At 49.4% G+C, this 20,009-nt stretch overlaps 1 protein-coding gene across 1 annotated transcript; it reads left to right on the top strand.

Annotated features, from left to right (window-relative positions):
* Positions 1–3,157: 3,157 nt before the first annotated feature.
* Positions 3,158–19,335, top strand: tspan36 (tetraspanin 36). Its single transcript, NM_001292353.1, is given in 7 exon segments — positions 3,158–3,269; positions 13,756–13,947; positions 15,279–15,353; positions 15,842–15,937; positions 16,599–16,751; positions 17,341–17,424; positions 17,971–19,335. Coding segments are annotated over 7 exon segments (762 nt in total). The 5' UTR covers positions 3,158–3,206; the 3' UTR covers positions 18,070–19,335.
* Positions 19,336–20,009: the final 674 nt, after the last annotated feature.

Raw genomic sequence — 20,009 nt, 5'->3', positions numbered from 1 at the left:
GTGCTCTAACCACTATACTAAGGGGCTCCATATAATGCTCCAGTGCCTATTGAGGGAGCACTGCATTGTTGCAGGTGTCATCCTTCAGATAAGATATTAAAAATTGAGATCCCATCGATGCCTGTGTATAGACGTTAAAAGATCCCATGGCGCTAATCTAAAAGTGAAGAGAGTTTCTCTCAATGTCTTAGACAACAATCCCCCAAACAAAATTGATAGAATCATAGAATCTTACAGCACAGAAGGAGGCCATTCAGCCCATCATGCCTGTGCCAGTTCTTTGCAAGAGCTTCCAACTCGTCCCAGTACCCCGTTCTTTCACCCATAAGGGATATGGGGCAAGGGCGAGTAATAATAATAATAATCCTTGCATTTGATATAGCGCTTTTCACGTCGGGAGTACGTCCCAAAGCGCTTCACAGAACACACTGTAAAGTGAATTGACTGTATATTTGTGGGCGAACGCGGCAGCCAATTGCGCACAGCAATGTCCCACAAACAGTCGTGGATTAAAAGTGACCAATTTATTATTGTTTTTGGTTTTGGAGGGATTATTATTGTAACTGGACTTGAGGTAGAGATCAGCCATGATCTTATAAAATGGCAGAACAGGCTCGAGGGGCTGAATAGCCTGCTCCTGTTTCTATCTTTCCAAAGCCTTAAAACTTTTTTTCTTTTCAGCATATATCCAATTTCATTTTGAAATCTATTATCGAATCCGCTTCCACCACCCTTTGAGGCATTGCATTCTAAATCTTAACAACTCGCTGTGTAAAAATATTTCTCCTCGTATCATCTCTGGTTATTTTGCCAGTTATCTTAAATAAAAGTATAAGATCATAAACATGTGCTTGGCGAAAGGAGACCAAGGTCCATCTGGTTCACCTTTGACCATCCTGACAGTCGCTTGACATGTCGTGTCCCAAACTTTGCAGTGTATTCTGAGATATTATTTTCTAGCAGAAATTTGTTCTTGAAACAAACAACATTTTCTGCTTCTCCCGAGGGAACCTGTTCCATAAGTTTACTGTTCACTCACTGAAGAAATGTTTCCACAGATTTTTGTTCTGAATTTATCCCCTTTAATCGCAGGCCGTGTCCGCTGGTTCTACTGTTCAGTACAAGATAAAACAGTTTATCATGGTCCACATAATCTATTCCCTTCAGAATCATAAAGATCATAATCATATAATCCTCAACTTTCTCTTCTCCAGTGTGAACCTGCCCAGTTTATCTAATCGCTCCTTATAGTCCAGTCCCTCCATCCTCTCAACCATTTTAGTTGCTCTCTGTATCCTCTCAATCGTTGCAATATCCTTTTTAAATCTGTATCCCTCAGTTACCAGACCAGCCCCCGGAGGAAACCGTTTCTCCCCATCTGCTCTGTCAACACCCCTCATAATTTTGAACACAATGATCATTCTTTAAAGCTGTTTACGGGACATTTGGCAAATTGGCTGATCTGTACCTCAACTCCAATTACCTCAACTCTCTGCACCTGACTCTCCTCCAGAGTGTTCGCAAAGTCCTGTTACACTCATACTTTTTCCCCTTTTGTGTCCTGACCAACAGCTGAAACATATGGAAGAATGACGATAATTGTATTTAGAAGTACTTTCATTGTATTCAGTGCAAGTGTTTAACTGTGTATAGACATCCAGAGGGTCAGTCTGAGTGAGTTTCACGGTAAATGTTCCGTTTCCAAGTTCGGTGCTTCACCTTCTGTAACGTGGAGAGAGTCGGTGAAGAGGAAATTGCTGGTGTCAGAGCTTGTTACGCTCGACTCATCTGCAACAGGAAATTAAAAAATCATTTTTAAAAAAAGAGGTAACGGGACTTTGTGTATGTGCTGTTTTTTTATGCAGACAGTTGTTGCCTGGACACGCACTCGGCCGGGGAACCGGACGGTGATAATGAACCAGCCCCTTCAATAAGAAGGAGAAAAAATAATCTTCTATCCACCTTCTTTATTATTATACTAATAAAACAATATTGTTTGGGTCTGTGCTTCAAAAAAGGATCTCAATAACCGATTGATGTACAGATATAATTTCTACCTCATCGGAACGGTCTTGCATCGAGGAGTGACATGGGCAGGTTTGAGGACAGGTCGGGTGGGTTGAGGAGGTGGAACCGCGGGACAGAAGACGTCGACGGGAGCCAAAGAGTATGGCATCTAATAATAATCCCTCCAAAAAACAAAACAATAATAAATTGGTCATTTTCAATCTATGACTGTTTGTGGGACATTGCTGTGCGCAATTGGCTGCCGCGTTCGCCCACAAATGTACAGTCAATTCACTTTACAGTGTGTTCTGTGAAGCGCTTTGGGACGTCCTCCCGACGTGAAAAGCGCTATATCAAATGCAAGGATTATTATTATTATTATTATTATCTGTCTTGTTGACGTTTAACAGACAAACTGACAGGACATCAGGGGATGGGGGTGGGGGACGGGGGCGGTGCAGCTGGAAAAGTAGAATGGAGACCCGAAAGATGCCCACGGAGCAGCGAAACCCAGCGACGCGACTCTTAGCGCTATGCCCTCTCCCTCGCCTGCGCCCTCTCCCTCGCCCGTGCCCTCGCCCGTGCCCTCGCCCTCGCCCGTGCCCGTGCCCGTGCCCGTGCCCGTGCCCTCGCCCTCGCCCGTGCCCTCGCCCATGCCCTCGCCCTCGCCCTCGCCCTCGCGTGTGCCCTCGCCCATGCCCTCGCCCTCGCCCGTGCCCTCGCCCTCGCCCGTGCCCTCGCCGGTGCCCTCGCCCTCGCCTGTGCCCTCGCCCTCGCCCGTGCCCTCGCCCTCGCCCGTGCCCTCGCCCGCGCCCTCGCCCGTGCCCTCGCCCTCGCCGAACCGAAAAAAACCTCTGCTCCCTCCCAGTCACGGTGACTCGGGGGCCGGATTCGGGCCGGAGGGTGGGATTCACGTGCGCGCGGTGGGGGCGGCGGTGGCGGAGGCCAACTGATGGGGAGTTTCTCCTCGGAGGGGGAAGGGGAGGGGAGAGGGGGGGAGGGGAGAGATAATTACACAGCAAAGAGAGTGACGAGGGGGGGGGGGGGGAGGTAGAGTGAGAGAGTGAGAGAGAGAGAGAGAGGCGGAGCAGCGACGACGCGGAGGGCGGAGCCGCAACATTGTAGCGCAGAAAGTAGCGAACGTCGCAACATTGTATCCGACACTGAGACCCTCTCCCTCACTCCCTCACTCACTCGCTATGGCGGATTGCGGCGTTATCACCTCCAAAACCGTCCTCCTCTTCCTCAGTCTGATCTTCTGGGTGAGTTTCCAGCTCTGCTGCTCTGTTTGCGGAGCTTTTAAATAAAAAAAAATAAAATAAAAATATATGTTTATATGTAGATATATATAAAGCCTTTTTTTTTTAATTTAAAAGCTTTTACATATATATATATATATAATGTCCCGCGGGACCTGTGATCGAGGGGTTCGCTTTCGATCCGAGTGTCGAATTGCTCCGAGAAAGATCCACGGACTCTGCGAGTAGAGAACTGAAGAGTTTTGTGGTACTTTTTCTCTCTCTCTCTCTCTCTCTGTGTGTGTGTGTGTGTGAGTGGGTCTGAGCTCCAGATGTGTGTCCAGTTGTGTGTGTGGGGGGGGGTCTGAGCTCCAGATGTGTGTCCAGTTGTGTGTGTGGGGGGGGGTCTGAGCTCCAGATGTGTGTCCAGTTGTGTGTGTGGGGGGGTCTGAGCTCCAGATGTGTGTCCAGTTGTGGGGGGGGTCTGAGCTCCAGATGTGTGTCCAGTTGTGTGTGTGTATGGGGGGGGGGGGTCTGAGCTCCAGATGTGTGTCCAGTTGTGTGTGTGTGGGGGGGGGTCTGAGCTCCAGATGTGTGTCCAGTTGTGTGTGTGTGTGGGGGGGGAGTCTGAGCTCCAGATGTGTGTCCAGTTGTGTGTGTGTGGGGGGGTCTGAGCTCCAGATGTGTGTCCAGTTGTGTGTGTGTGGGGGGGTCTGAGCTCCAGATGTGTGTCCAGTTGTGTGTGTGTGTGGGTCTGAGCTCCAGATGTGTGTCCAGTTGTGTGTGTGGGGGGGTCTGAGCTCCAGATGTGTGTCCAGTTGTGTGTGTGGGGGGGGGGTCTGAGCTCCAGATGTGTGTCCAGTTGTGTGTGTGTGTGTGGGGGGGTCTGAGCTCCAGATGTGTGTCCAGTTGTGTGTGGGGTAGGGGGTCTGAGCTCCAGATGTGTGTCCAGTTGTGTGTGGTGGGGGGGGGGTCTGAGCTCCAGATGTGTGTCCAGTTGTGTGTGTGTGGGGGGTCTGAGCTCCAGATGTGTGTCCAGTTGTGTGTGTGGGGGGGTCTGAGCTCCAGATGTGTGTCCAGTTGTGTGTGTGGGGGGGGTTCTGAGCTCCAGATGTGTGTCCAGTTGTGTGTGTGTGGGTGGGGGGGTCTGAGCTCCAGATGTGTGTCCAGTTGTGTGTCTCTCTCTCCGCTTTGTTGGGACCTCTCTCTCTTTTCGGTAACTTTCTCGTTGTGGAACTGGTTTTGGGTTATCAATGAACTCTCAAATACCTGTGATTTGTTTTTCGAGACAAAAAAATGTGAGTTTTTCCTTCTTAAAACTGGATGTATTTGTCCCCCCCTCTCCCCCCCCCATCCCATCCCCCCCCCCCCCCCATCCCATCCCCCCCAGTTGTTCACTCACTGGACTTTCCTCTGTTAGTTGATGAGTCAACTAGAATTGCAATTTTTTTTTCCAAATTACTCGTTGTCTCAAATAGAGACAAATTGAACTGTTGCCCCACCCCTGAGAGAGAGAGTGAGTGTGAGAGAGACTGAGTTTAGTGTGAGAGACGAGGGCACACTTTATCACACCAGCTGTTACACGCTCTCCAAGATGTTACCTACCTACCTACCTGCCCGTACCCTCCGTTCCTCTGGCTCCGGTCTGCTCCACGTCCCCCGCCCCAACCGCCCTACCATCGGTGGTCGGGCCTTCAGCCTCTCAGCCCCCAGGCTCTGGAACTCCATCCCCAGTGCCTTCGCCGCCTCCTCCCTTTCCTCCTTCAAGGCCGGTCTCAAACCTTTCTCTTTGACCGTGCCTTCAGCTCCCCTCTCGACTCTCTTCCTCCTCCTCGCTCCTCCCTTCCTCCCCTCACCATTTCCCCCCTCCTCTCTCCCTCCCTTCCCTCCCCTCACCCTGACCATTTCCCCCCTGCTCGGGTCATGACGCAACTGTGCAGCGCCTTGGGACGTCCTCCTGACGTGAAAGGCGCTTTATAAATGGAATCTTGTTGTTGTTGTTACCCCAATGGTTGTGTCCCAGTTTCTTGGCCAAAAATCCTCCAGATCTGTGGCTGTGGCACTCAATCACTAAACAACACTCTGTGCCTTTTGCAGGAAGTGCTTTCAGATGTCTGGTCTGATATGAAAAGGTGCTTTAGACAAAAATAAGGTTTATTACGCTGACTAATGTGAGGAGGGGGACTGTGTTTGTGGTCACCCCACCCCTCCAGCTCGGTGTCAGGCGTTGCAGCTGTTAAGCGCTCTGAGACGCTGCCGGGGCTGAGGGGCGCTGCGTAAATGCACGTTGTTGCTGTAGTTTTCTGTGAAGTTCCGTGAGGCAAATAACACTCTGGGATATAGGTAGTTTGGGACATATGTGCAAGCGACCACCTGGAAGGTGAACCTTGTCCTCTTTCCGTCTGGCATTTCTTACGGTGTTAAGATGGAATCGTAGGAACAGGTGGAGGCCATTCAGCCCAACAAGTTAATGATGCTTTCTTAATCGGATAAACGAGGGGAGAAAATTGGGTTTAAATTCTCTCTGCTTTCCTGCTGTCTTTGTTCCAAGTTGGAAGGCGACCGAGATGGATTTTTTTTTGTGTAGCATTTCTTGTGAGGCATGCGAACTAATACATGGTACTGTTTAAAAAAAAAATGCAATACAAGTTTCTCTTTAACCAGTTTTTATTTTAAGGAAGATTAAATAGTGCTTTATATAATCTCTTCCCCACCCCTCCCCCCAAAACACACATCCACACAATTGCAAGCTCAGCAGAATGCACGACTTCTGCATTTTTTTAAAAAAAAACCCTCAGGAAGTAAGTACAATATGAATCACACTGATCCATATGATCTGGACTCTCTTTTGCTCCTACCAAGATGCTTGTTTTTCAAGGAAAAAAAAACCTTGGATCTACTTTCTGATGGTTTAGTCTTGTGTGTGTGTGTGTATGTGTGTGTGTTGAGGGTGGGGAGGGCAATGAACCTCTTCAGGGTTGACTGACTCAAAGCCTGACTGCTGTGCTGGAGCATTGGTCGCTGCCCGACTTATTATCACTTGTATCATCTTGTTTGCAATTGGCAGCTGTGTTTTGCCCACAAAATGCAGGCAATTCGCTTTACAATATATTCTGCAAAGTGTTTTGACATGTCTCAGCCGTGTAATGAAACACTATGTAAAATGTAAATATTATCAGTGAAAGTCCCCCTTTTCCCTCCCTGGTTCTGAGACGGCTTGTGAAAAACTGCTATTGTCATTTGGCTCAGTTGGCAGCGCTCTCGCCTCCTGAGTCAAAAGCTTGCGGAGCATTTACCCCCCCCCCCCCCCCCGACATAATATCCCTCCTCACTGGATCTTTCTCCGTAGTCCCTTCTCGCCTTGTTCTTTCTCTGCCTTCAAAGCCCTCTGTAATAGCACATTTGGTCAAAGCAAAGGTTTTTGTTGTTTTTCTCTCCTGTTTCTGTAAAGCATGTTAACATGTGATGTGAAATTTGGTCCGTTTCCTGAGTAATCTCAGCCAAGTAGCTCTGCCTGTTATTCCAGGCTGTTCCCCCAACATTGTTCTGTTCCTGTGGGATAAAAGATCCCCGATGGAGCCTTGCCAACGTGCCATGTTCCGTGTGACCCAGTCGCTGTGGGTTTGTCATCCAGCCATGGTCCGTCCTTCAAATGAGACATTAAACCGAGCTCCTGTCTCCCTGTTCAAGTGGATGTTAAAGGTCCCTTGGTACTATTCGAAAAGAGAAGTGAGTTTCTCCCTTCCAATGTCCTGGCCAACAATCCCCCAGATAAATTTGGTCACTCACTTCATGCCTGTTAGTGTGACATTGCTGTGCGCAACTGGCTGTTGCATTTGGCTCACAAACTACATAGTCACTACATTTTACATTATACCCTGTGAAGTGCTTTGAGATGTCTCAGCGATGTGACAGCAGTCCCCCACAAACTGTCATGATTGAGCTAACCATCGCGCTACAGGTCTCCACTGCTAGGCAGTCATGCAATTGTGAAGTGTTGGACTTGGTCAGACTAAACTGAGATTTCCGTTCATCCCACATGGAAACTCCAGATACATTATTGGAATGGAATGGCTCTCTCTCCCTGGAGGGATGCATCCTGCTTGCCTAATTCCAAAGAGTTTTAGGCGCAGGTTGGTAGAAGCCATGGCTTGGGAGACCCCAAAGTGGAGTCTAACCAGCTAAAACCGCATAACTTGCTTGATATCGCTGTCTGGCAAGCTTTCCTTGTTCCTTGTGTTTGATATCGCACTTTATTACATCAGTGAGGTGTCTAAAAGCACTTCACAGGATATACTGTAAAGATTGGCTGGGTGTTTGGTGAACAAAATGTGGTAGCCAGTTGCACACAGCAGTGTCTCACAACCAGCCACAGAGCGAGTGACTCATTTTTATTTGGGGAGAGAGAAACTCCGTTCTCTTCAAATAGCACTGTGGGGATCTTAACCATGTACAGGCAGACAAGACCTCGGTTTAATGTCTCATCCAAACGACAGCACTTCCAAGAATGCAACACACCACCAGCTTTGCAGTGAAGCTTAAACCGTGGGACTTGAACCTACAACCTTCTAATTCTGAGGCAATTAATAAATTAACAAGTGAATGAAGAACAGAAATTGGCCCAACTAGTCCGGGCTGTTTTACTGAGGAGCAGTGGGGTGATTCCCTCTTAAGAATCTTCGTGCTGCGAGTTATCTGACAGGACTCAGTGATCAGCCGCTCTGTGTAACATGTGGGACGGGCAGCCCAGGAGGAAGGTGCTTACTCCCAAGCCTCTCTCTCTCTCTCTCTCTCTCTCTCTCTCTCTCTCCACGTGTCACAGGCCTAGTTTGGCACAGTGACTACATTAGCTTGTTTACAGGCTCGGCTTGTAGTGAGAGCCACACGCAGCAGCTAAACAATGAGGCTTTTCTGACAATTGTTCCTTTTTTTTTAATGAAACGTTTACAATAGCATTGATTTCAGCAAATCTCTGGGCAGTGTGTCTGACGCAATACGGAAACACATTGCCATGCTTCAGAATTAACAGAACGCCAAGCGTTCCAATTAACAACTCAACAACACGTTGTTTTTATGCAGCGCCCTCCACTCAGGGTGGTGTCTCATTGCGTTTCACGGTGGCGGAGCCTGACTCCGAGATGGGGTGAGGTGAACGTAAGCACGGTCGCAAAAGAAGGTTTCAAAGCGGGACTTGAAACAGGGGAGAAGGGGCCAAGGCAGAGGGATGGATGGAGAGTGTTCCTAAGTTTCGGGGCGCAGTGGCTGAAAGCGCAAGCTCCCAATGGTGGAGCAGAGGGTGTGAGGGACCAGCCGATGCCAGTCGAGCGGAGGTGTCGGGTGGTGGAGTGAGGGGGTCAGAGAGGTGCCAGAGAGTGAAGCGATTTCCTGGGAAACGCTTTGAGACCTCTCAACGACCCGATCAGGCTCTATATCAAATGCAAGGATTGTTCTTGTTGTCCTTCAGGCTGATAGCTGCTGCTCTGTGCCCAAATGCTGTTGCTACACTCGACACCTACCATCCACCCAGTGAGGGTTCAAACCCACGTTTTTCGGATGTCGAACGACTAACTAGTGATTATTATCATCAATAACAAAATTACATTTCTGTAGCGCCTTTCATGTCGGGCGAATGTCCCAAGGTGCTGGACAATCAGTGTTTTGGACCCGAGCTGGGGGTTATTGGGGAGGGCAGGGGGGAAAGAGGGTGACTGAAGGCACGGTCGAAGAGGAGGATCTTGAGACGGGTCTTGAAGGAGGCAAGGGAGGGGGCAAGGCAGAGGGACTATGGGAAGGAATTCCAGATGGTGGGGTAGAGTGGCAGAAGACTGCCCGCCAAAGGTGAGGCGGGGGATGTGAAGCAAGCTGGAGCCTGCTTAGCGGAGGGAGCGAGCAGGATGGTAGGGGTTTAGGAGGTTATGGAGGTAGAGTTGAGCAAGGCCATGGAGGGCTTTGAAGGTGAGGACCAGGACCTTGAACTGTATCCTCTGTGTGATGGGAAGCCAGTGGAGTCGGGCGAGGATGGGGGTGATAGGGTCATGAAGCCTGGTGTGGGAGAGGACACCGACTGCCAAGTTGTGAATGATCTGCAGCCTATGGAGGGAGGATCTGGGGAGGCCGACAAGCAGGGAGTTTGCATAGTTGAGCCTGGATGTTATAAATGCGTGTATGAGGGTCTCGGTGGCCTGAGGTGTGTTGTGGAGCCGGGTGATGTGGGGGAGGCACCAAGGATCCAAATTGACTCAGTGAGGTGGAGTGTGCAACCCTGGATGGTGATGCTGTCAGCGCCTGAGGTGCGGCGGCATTGATGGAGCTAATCAGGAGAGCCTCGGTCTTGTTGACGTTCAACTGAAGAAAGTCAGCTCTCATCCAGGACTTGATGTCTGACAGACATTCTGTCCTGGTTCAGCAGTTACCCCAGCGCACACTCTGGGGTCTTCAAACCTTGACGCTTGACAACCTGCACCTTATAACTTTCTGGAATTAGGTAAACTGAATGTGTCCCTCCAGGGAGAGAATGAGAGAGAGAGAGAGAGCGAGAGAGAGCACATTTCATTCCAACAATCTGGGATTTCCATGTGTAGATGGGATGCAGGGAATTTTCAGTTTGGTTTGGAGACCCTTAAGCAACGGTGATGGGTTTCCCCATGTGTCAGACACTTAGTTGACTTCACAAAATGGCCACTGAGTGCAGCAATTTTTTTAGAGTGTTTTAGAGACATGCCGGTGTTATATAAAAGGGAGGAGAGGGGCAATCCATGGAATAGTTTGGATATTCCTAAGAAAAGCGATGGGTCAGAAATGATCAGAAGTATGTGTCAGAAAATCCTTGGTGGTGGGGAAAGAGTCTCATTGCTTATTGTGTGGAAGCCTTTTGTAATTCACACAATTGGCTGTTTGTTTCCAGCTGTTACAGAGAGAAAACAAACCTCGTCTTGAACAGCGAGAGCTTTAATATTCATTGGTGGGAGGGTTCAGAACCGGAGGAAAAATAATACAAACCTGATATCTTAAAGCGCTTCACAGACTATACTGTCAAGCGAATTGACTATATTTTGTGAACAAAATGAAGCAGACAATTGTGCACTGTATTGTCCCACAAACTCATGGATTGAATGACCAAATACTTTTTTGGGGGGGGAGTTATTATCCTCGGGAAGCAATCTGCCAATCGAAACAGAAGCATGTGGAGTAATGAAACTTGCCAAAAGTTTTGCCCCATCTGGGAATTGAACCCAGGTCCTCTTGCTTGCGAGGCGAGTGCTGTAACCAATTTCTTCTTACTGCCTCATAGCCTGGTGTAACGCATGATATTTTTGGGGGTGGTAGTCAGAGAAGAGGTAATGCACAACAAAGGAGGGGGAAAAGAGGGAGCAGAGCTGGTGGCACATATTGTGAAGGGAGATCCCAGCCAGCGCGGGTTTGGCCAGCTCCACGGCTGTGCACAAAAGGGGAATTTTATTTGACCTGCTTCTGCCTCTGGTCACGAGGTTCTACACAAAACCTTCCTCTGGATAGTTCCCCTTTGTTCCTCTCACCGCTGTGTAAAATCCCCATTGTGTGTGTTTTGCCAACTATTGCAATGTATTTAACCCCCACTGTTTGTGTATGTGTGTGTGTGTAATTTGATGGAAAAACTATTTGGTTTGACTTTATATAGGTTAATGAGGCAATGTGATTAAGCCTTAACTTGATATTTGGTTTTAATTTATTGTTTGTATGTGGTCTGACTTGTGGGTCAGGAACATTTCATTTACCATTCCCCCACCCAGAGGAAAAGTTGTGGTGTTTGAACGCTGGGGTATGGCGTGTTGATTGATAGTGTGCATAGCAACCTATAATGTAAGCTATTAAAGTTCGTCACAGGAATTGTTATCAGTTGCTGACTTATGGTGGGTGGGGAGAGGGAGATTCTATGAGGAAGGGTTGTGGAAAGAGCTCCTAGACTCAGCTGTAAGTAGGAACCTGGTTGTTAGTCGATTGGCAGATCACTTTCCGGAGGTAATAATTGTCCCGAAAATATTAAAATGTGATTACTCAATCCATGACTGTTTGTGGGACGCTGCTGTGTACAATTGGCTGAGTGTTTCACCCACAAAATCCACAGTCAATTCACTTTACAATATATTCTGTGAAGCGCCTTGAGACTTCTCAACAATGTGATAAGGCGCTATATCAAATGTTTATTATACACAGCGGGAGAGTAAAGATCTCTGTTTGAGTGGGTGAATGGCTTATGCTCTTTTTGTAATGTTCCGGCCAACAATCCCCCACCTAAAATTTATCTTTTTTTTAAGCCAGCCCAGTATCTGACACATGTGGAAACCCATCACAGTTGTTTAAGAGCATCCAAACCAAACTGAGAATTCCCTGCTTCCCACCCACAGAGATAGATTGTTGAAATAGAGTGCACACTCTCTCACTGGAGAGACACATCCTACTAATTCCAGAAAGTATTAGGCACAGGTTGGCAAGAGCCAAGGCTTGGCGATCCCAGAGTATGTGTTGGGATAACTGTTGGACTCTAACCAGCTAAAACCATTAATATTTGCTGTCCGGCAAGCTTTCCCACTGCTTGTCCAGCTGGGACATCCTACCCTTTAGGGCCTTGACTTGCACGGTTAACAGGAACTGAGGATTCTCTGCCCCCAGTGACTGGTCTGCACTTCCAGCTCTTGTTGATGGGCTGTGCTGTCATCAGAAGTGAGTGCCCTGGAATACTGTGGACCTCCCTGGCTCAGGAACCAGACTGGAGACCGTCACAGAGGGCTGGCTCCAACATTTCATCGCTAAATGTGTCACCTTGGTGCCAGTTCAGCTCCAAGTTGATGCCAATTACCTCCTTCACCCCAACCCCCTCTCCCCCCCCCCCCCCCCCGGGAGGGTCATCACCTTGTGGCTGTTTTGGGACTTTGCTGTGTGCAAATCGGTTGTTTCATGTGGCCACAGACTAATCACTGCACTCGAATCCTGTGAAGTATTTGAATGATGTGATGTGATCAAATACAAAGATTATTATATCCAAATATATATAACACAGCTGTAGCATTATTTGGACTGTTTGGCCCCGAGGGGAGGGCGTGACTGACTAGCCGTTGGCTTACCAGCCTGGGTCTCTGATCTGTGGGTGTGCTCCCAGCCTGGTGGGGGTGGGCTGGGCTGCCTTGTGCACATCGCCAGCTGATGGTGAGCTGAGGTTCGGTTGTCCCTTTGAAAGGGTCTTTGTTCAGAGACCGGGATGTCACGTGTGCCTCGGGGATGATGCAACACAGCGGGTGATGCATAGTTTATTTTAAAAAAAAGACTGGATTCAGTCAATCTGTCACTCCAGTACGACATTGGGGGAGTGTTTATTGTCTGAGGTTCCATCCTTCAGATGAGATATTGTTCTATCTTAATCTGAGATCTCGTCTGCCTCTGCAGGTAGATGTTAATAATAATCCTTACGTTTTGGTTTGGGGTCATTGCGACATCTCGCAGCGCTACACAGGCTGTACCGTGAAGTATTGTTTGTACTTTGTACGCAAACAGCAGTCAGTTTACACAGCAAACGCTCATTCCACGCCCATGTGAAGTGCTCTGATCATTTTCTGAAACGCTGTATGCAGAGTTTCCTCTTTGATCGGGGTCCAAGGTCCCCCACCTCGCAAGCGAGAGGACTCAGCTTTGATCCCCAGGCAGAGCAAAATCTCACCCAAGTTTCGTAACTCCGCACGATTTTGTTTACCTGGCAGCAGGTAGGAATCCAGTTGGTAGCCGCCTGCCGGATCCGGGGGTAATAATCCCTTCAAAAAATAATAATTTAACTGTTTGTGGGCCACATCCCTTCCTCGTAGAATCTCCCTCTCCCCACCACCATAAGACAGTAACTGATAACAATTCCTGTGAAGGAATTTAATAACTTAGATTATAGGTTGCTATATGCACTATCAATCAACACATCACAACTTTTCCTCCGGGTGGGGCGGGGGGGTGGCAAGTGAAATGTTCCTGACCCACAATTGGCTGCCAAGTTTCACCCAAATATTGTCAATTCGCTTTACAGCATATTCTGTGACAGTCTTTGGGACGTCTCAAAGACTTGATAAGGTGTGATATCAAATGTTGCTGTTGTTACTATTACTGTTGTTGTGGATTGACTGTATTTTGTGGACATTTAGTGTTAAAAGGGCTCCTTATGTACTGCAGATTTCTATGATTCTATACGTTGGCCTGAATGTCTTTTGGGGGGAGAAAAGGAGGAAGCATTGGGCTCAACGAGGGGTGGGTCGGGAAGGAGGAGCTGTTGAACATGTCACCCGCTCGCTGACCTGTGTCTGTATGCAGGTTGCTGACCCCTCTCTCTCTCTCTCTCTCTCTGCTGGGGGGCTGAGCCCCCAACCCCACCACTCTCTCTCTCTCTCCCTCCCTCTCCCTCTCTGCTGGGGGCTGACAACCCCCCACCCCCCACTATCTCTCTCTCTCTGTGCTGGGGGGGCTGACCTCCTCTCTCACTCTCTCTTTGTGTTTGCAGGTTGCTGGGGCTGTGCTGACCTATGTGGCGGCCGCATTGCTCTCCACGTACAAGAACTACGCCAACTTCTTCCATGACCAGTACACAGTGCTGCCGGCCTCGGTGATCCTGGGGGTGGCTCTGCTCATGTTCGGTATCGGCATCATCGGCTGCTGCTCCACCCTGAAAGAGTCTCCCTGTGGTCTGGGGCTGGTCAGTATCCAACAGCCTCTGTGTTTGATCCCTCGACTGCAGCCTCGGTTGACGCTCCAAAGCAACACCAGCATTATATGTATAAAGCACCTTTCATGTCGAGAGATATCAGTATTTCGGACCCGAGCCGGGGCTCAGTAGTGGGAAGAGGGGAAGGAGAGTGATCGAAGAAGAGGGTCTTGAGACGGGTCTTGAAGGAGACAAGGGAGGTGTAGGAGTGCCGTCCTGGGTGCTGTCCTGCATAGGTTTGACGGGAGATGGTGCAGTGGGATTGATGCATAATCTTAAAAGTTAGAGCTGGGCCATTTAGGAATGAAATCAGGAAGAAGTTTTTCGCACAAAGGGTTAGTGGGAATCTGGAACTCTCTGCTCCAAAAGGCTGTGGATTATGGATCCATTCACATCTTCCAAGACTGAGGTGGTTATTTGTTAGGTTAGGGTATCAAGAGGCGATGGTGGGTAATTGGAGATCAGTACAGATCAGCCGTGATCTTATAGAATGGTGGAACAAGCTTGAGGGCCTACTGAATGGCCTACTCCCGTTCCTATGCTTCTATACCGCTTGCTCTGAGAGCCGGTGCAGATGCGATGGACCGAATGGCCTCCTTCTTTGCTGTGAGTTCCTGATTCTACTCTGAGACCTAAACCCAGGCCCAGTCTATCTACTCGGGTGGATGTTAAAGATTGTGTGACTGTGTGAGTTTCTAGAGGTTGTGGTTTTCAAAGTCAGATAACCTTCCTGTGTCTGGAGTGGCTGATAACTAGTCATGGGGTCTTTAACCCTTGAGCTGCTGCAGCCTAGTGAAGAACAGGAACCATCTGCTCCCCATTAACCTTCGCTTATTCCTCTCAAACTCCACCACCTTCCAGTGTGTGTTTGGAGGTGGGGGGGGTGGGGTGCCTGACCACTGCCCCCTCCATTCTCGCAGGCTGAGTCCACTAACTCAATCACAACAACAGCAAATTACATTTATACAGTATCTTTCATGTCAGGAGGACGTCCCAAGGTGCTGGACAGTCAGGGATTTGGACCTGAGCTGGAGGTTGGGATCAGGAGGGGTGGAGGGCAGGTAGGGTGACTAAAAGCTCGGTCGAAGAGGAGGGTCTTGAGACGGGCCTTGAAGGAGGCAAGGGAGGGGCCAGTTGAAGGGATTGAGGGATGGAGTTCCAGAGGGTGGGAGCAGAGACACTGAAGGCCTGAGAGTCAAGGATTTGGACTGTGGTTACCTGGAGCTACCTGGTGGGAGGGGGTGGTGGGTAAGAAAATCTGTGCTGATGAGCTGCTTGCCAGTTTGTTGCTAACATGTCTTCTCCCCGTTCCCCCACTACAGTTCCTTTTCATTCTCCTCCTGATCTTCACTGCTGAGGTGACGGCCTTTGTGATGGCGGTCATCTTCAGGAAACAGGTCAGTGCTGAACTTGCTCCCCCACCCCCAACATACAAGCTGATTGTGGGAGGAGACTGACTCTCCCTTACACACACACCACCCCAGCACCTACCCATTGACTTGTTTGATTTCAGATGAGTAGAGGCTAGCATTGCCAGTGAACCTTGGGGTATAGGTTGGTGGGGGGGGGGCCTTTGGGGTCTGGTGTTGAGGTAGGGGCTGAGGTTGGAGTCGCATAGTGGTTACCAAGCGAGAGGACCCTGGCTTGATTCCCAGGTGGGGTGAAACCTTAGGCGGGGTGAGGGGTGCAAAGATGGGAGTTTAGGGTGGGTGCGCTGGCGTTGGAGACATGGGGGGGCAGGGGGCTGGAGTTAGATTGCTGATGACCCATTTCCGTTCTTTGAGTGTGGGGAACCGTCTGATGTTGAGTGCTCTGGGACTTGCCCCTGCGTGAGGCGCACTATACAAATCCCAGTTGTTGTTGACAACGGGTGTTGTGCCCACAGGTACATGAGGGTGTGGACGGCTCCATGACCATCGTCTTCAAGAAATATGATGGGACGAACGCGGATAGCCGGGCTGTGGATTACCTGCAGAAAGAGGTGAGCTTGACGCATGTGGTTCTGCCCACAACAACAACAAATTAGATTTACACTACGCCTTTTATGTCAGAAGGTGCCGGACAGTCAGGGATTTGGATCCGAGGTGAGGTTTGGGATCAGAAGGAGAGGAGGACAAGAGGGCTAGGAGGGTGACCGAAGGTGCAATCGAAGAGGAGGGTCTTGAACGAGGCAAGGGAGGGAGCAAGGTGAAGGGACTGTGAGATGGAGTTCCAAAGGGTGGGGGCAGAGAGGCTGAAGATGGTGAGGGTTACGTGGAGCAGGCAGGCCAGAGCCTGCTCAGCGGAGGGAGTGGACAGGTCGATATGGAGTTAGCAGGTCACAGAGGTAGGGAGGAGCAGTGGAGGGCTTTGAAGGCAAGGACAAGGATTTTGAACTCTATCCTCTGGGGAATGGGGGGGCCAGTGGAGCTGCGTGAGGGTGATGGGATCATGGAGCCTGGTGCAGGAGAGGACATGAGCTGCAGAGTTCTGGATGATCTGCAGCTTGAGGAGGGAAGAGTTGAAAAGGCCAGGCAGGTCGGGGAGCCTGCTGAGCCGATATGGGTTAGCAAGTCACACAGATTCCACAACCAGTTACGGAGGGGAGGGGTGGGGAGGAGGCCTAAGGATGGCCTCATGTGTCTTTTTCTCTCTCTCTCTAGATGCAGTGCTGTGGAGTCAACAACTATACGTACTGGCTGAGCACTGAGTGGTTTGCCAAGGCCAATAACTACAGTGTCCCCATCAGCTGCTGTAGAGCCTCGTTCTCTAACTGCACTGGCAGCTTAAACCACACAGAGCTGATCAACACAAAGGTACTCACTCTTTCTCCACCCCCCCACACTCCCATCCCAACACACACCCTGGAGCAGATCAGGGGTCAAAGGTTTCAGATGGGGGCTGAGGTCAGGACGAACTATGGGCAGTTAAGCAGCAACTCATTTGTGAAAAGCTATAGGCAAGTGAGTCAGTTTAGGCCAACGTCAAAGTGATTTGGTGGGGGGGTTGGGGGGGAACATGAGCCCGATAACCCCACAACACTGACTTCCCACTGGGCCGGTTGTGCTTGTTCCTGCTTCACTCGTTCTGGTGGATTGAGTTTGAGGATGAACGACGTATGAGCTCCTGTAGCCGGGTGGTTAGAGCACTTGCCTCGCAAACGAGAGGATCCGAGTTCAATTCCCGGGCAGAAGTATGATGGTTTGAGCCCCAAGTTGGACTCTTGAGCTCAGTCTGGGCTGACACAGCAGTGCGGTGCTGCATTGTCAGAGATGCCGTCCTTTGGTTGAGATGTGAAACTTTGGTCTCGTCTGTACCTGTTCAGGCCAAGGTTAGAGACCCCGCACTGCTCTGGGGAGGGTTATCCCTTGCAGTACTGACCACCTGCTCTTTCTCTGACTGTAGGGCTGTGAGAACAAACTGCAGATGGGATTGGAATCCATCCTTAGCTACGCCGTGCTGGTCATCCTAGTATTCGCCATCATTAAGGTACTGTTTGTTTCTCTTGGACTCTTGTGGTTCCCACAACTATTGTTGGATTGCATGGGGGGGGGGGGGGGGGGGGGGAGAAGACCATCAATGGCCATGTGTTTGGTTCTGTGTGCCTTGTCTCTAGTGCCACGTGTTAAGCAAATGTGGCTATAGCGCAGTGATTAGACCACTCATCTCGCAAGCGAAAGGGCGGGGCGAAACCTTAGGCAAGTTCCTTACTCCACACACCTCTGTTCCCGCTTCATTCAAACCTAGCAGTAAGTAGGAACCTGGTTGTTAGTTGATTGGCGGATCGCTTTCCGGGGGGAATAATCCCTCCTCGAAAAATAATAATGTGGTCGCTCAATCCACGACTGTTTGTGGGACGCTGCTGTGGGTAATTGGCTGCCGCGTTTCACCCACAAAATATGTACTCAATTCACTTCGCAGTATATCCTGTGAAGCGGTTTGACGCATCTCCACGACATAATAAGGCGCTGTATCAAGTGCAAGGATCATTATGATAAACTAGCTGATCCTCGCTGAAATTTTTTTTCTTTCCAGTTTTTCGGGATGATCAGCATCTGTGTGATTGGCTGCCGACGGCGTCGGAACACTTACGAGCCACTCTCCTCGGGCCTGTACAGGGGCACTTACGCCTGAGGCCTCCTGCAGTGGGGGATGGCTGCCAACAGAATCATTGATGAAAGAATCTCGCCAGCACTTTGCACTAGGTTAACTCGATGTCAATGTTCTCAGGCATATTGGGGCGGGCGGGGGGGGGGAGTGGTGTAAAGGTCACTGATGGGTTTGGCGCTAATATGAAAATCACGCTGACCAGATGTCCAACTTAAAATGTGTTTCTGTCAAATCCATTTTTTTTCTCTCTATTTAGGTCTTCCCCTTCCCCTCCCTATCCCCCCCCTCTCGCTCTCTCTCTCTTATTCTAAGATCCAGATTCTCGAAAGGAAGCCGGCTGCTTGGTACTGAGTTTGAGCTATAATGCGCCTCCCCTCACCAACTGCATTGACTGTACCTGACCACACACCACTCAATGACTCCTTCCTACGCTTTCCAGAGCCCCTCCTGAGCAGAGTCTTCACCTCCCTCCCTCCCTCCGCATCACAAATATTAGATAGCTTGCTGTTCGCTCCTGAAGACACCAGACTGACTGACAGAATTCTGCTTCTATCCCAGTGATGAATTTTTGGCTGCTCTCAACACAACCATTGATTAATTCTGTCACCACAACCAACCTGAATGGAGAGATTTCCTTCCTTTCTTTTCTCTTTCTACCCACCCCAACCCACCCCCGGTACTGAACCTGACCCAGCAAATCGGCAAATGTAAGTGAGGTCATAACCTGGTCAATTAAAGGGCATAGTTCACGAAGTGGGGATTTTTCATCCATTTAGGCACATGGGGGGGGGGGTTGGAGGATGGTCTGTCTTCATGAATAGCTCAGGGGTGGTTTGGAGTGGGGGGAATGGAGGTTCATAGCTCAACCAAGGAGCTCTGGGTCAATGGACAACTCCCCCTCCCTGTTGGCGTAGTCTTGGGTGCCCTGGTGATCCTGGTCTGGGAGCGGAGTGTGTACCAGTTGTGGCTGTGGCCCTCACGGCTGAGCTTCCTGGAGCGATCACTCACTGCTCCTGGCACTGAGTAATTGGGAGGTTCTGTGGCCATTCTCTGAGGGATAACTTAAGCTGGGATGTCCTATTGGGAGTTGCTCTGGTTTAGAGCAGGGTTGGGTACTGATGCTATCTGTTGCACATCCTCTCCACGCGAAGTAGCTGATCACTGACACTCACTCACCTGGAATAATTTCACTCTTTGTAACTAATGCCATGATGATTTGTGTGTTTAGCTTTTTAACTGCTTTTACAGAACCTGGAATGACTGTGGTTGTGTTAATAATAAAAGTCTTGTAATAAATCACGTTCTTTCCTAATTTCTGCTGTCAGACAAACACTTAGTTATAATAATCCTTGCGTTTGATACAGCATCTTTTCTGCAGGGAGCAGGAAATCCTCCCCCTCAGCTCCTGTTAACCCTGCAAGCCAAAGCTCTAATAAATGGGGTGTTCCTAACTGGACAAACAGCGGGAAAGTTTGCCAAATGGTGCTCTCAATGGCAAACTATGTGGTCTTAGCTGGTTGGACTCCAGTAGTTACCCCAATGCATACTCTGGGGTCCCAAAACCTTGGCTCTTGCCAACCTGCGCCTAATACTTTCTGGAATTAGGTAAGCAGGGTATGTTCTTCCAGGGAGAGAGTGCGCATTCCATTCCAACAAATTTTTCTCTGGGATTTCCATGTGTTGGTGGGATGCATGTAATTCTTGGTTTGGATACTCTTAAACATGGTGATGGGTTTCCGCATTTGTCAGACACTCAGCTGACCAAAAAAAAAGCACCTATTGCATCGATAGTGCATCACAGAATTTTACTGTAAAGTGCAGTGACTATATTTGCAGGCGAATGCGAGCATACAATTTGTACCCAGCAACGTCCGGTGAACAGCCATGAAGTGAATGACTGACGTATCTGAGGACTGGAGGCCAGGACACGGGGAGAAACTCCCTTCACTAATCTGACAATTCCT

Source organism: Callorhinchus milii, unplaced genomic scaffold (genome assembly GCF_018977255.1).
Source record: "Callorhinchus milii isolate IMCB2004 unplaced genomic scaffold, IMCB_Cmil_1.0 Scaffold1, whole genome shotgun sequence".
In the NCBI taxonomy this organism is placed as follows: domain Eukaryota; kingdom Metazoa; phylum Chordata; class Chondrichthyes; order Chimaeriformes; family Callorhinchidae; genus Callorhinchus; species Callorhinchus milii.
Note: the sequence above shows the minus strand (reverse complement) of the source record. Positions and strands in the feature narration are given on the sequence as shown.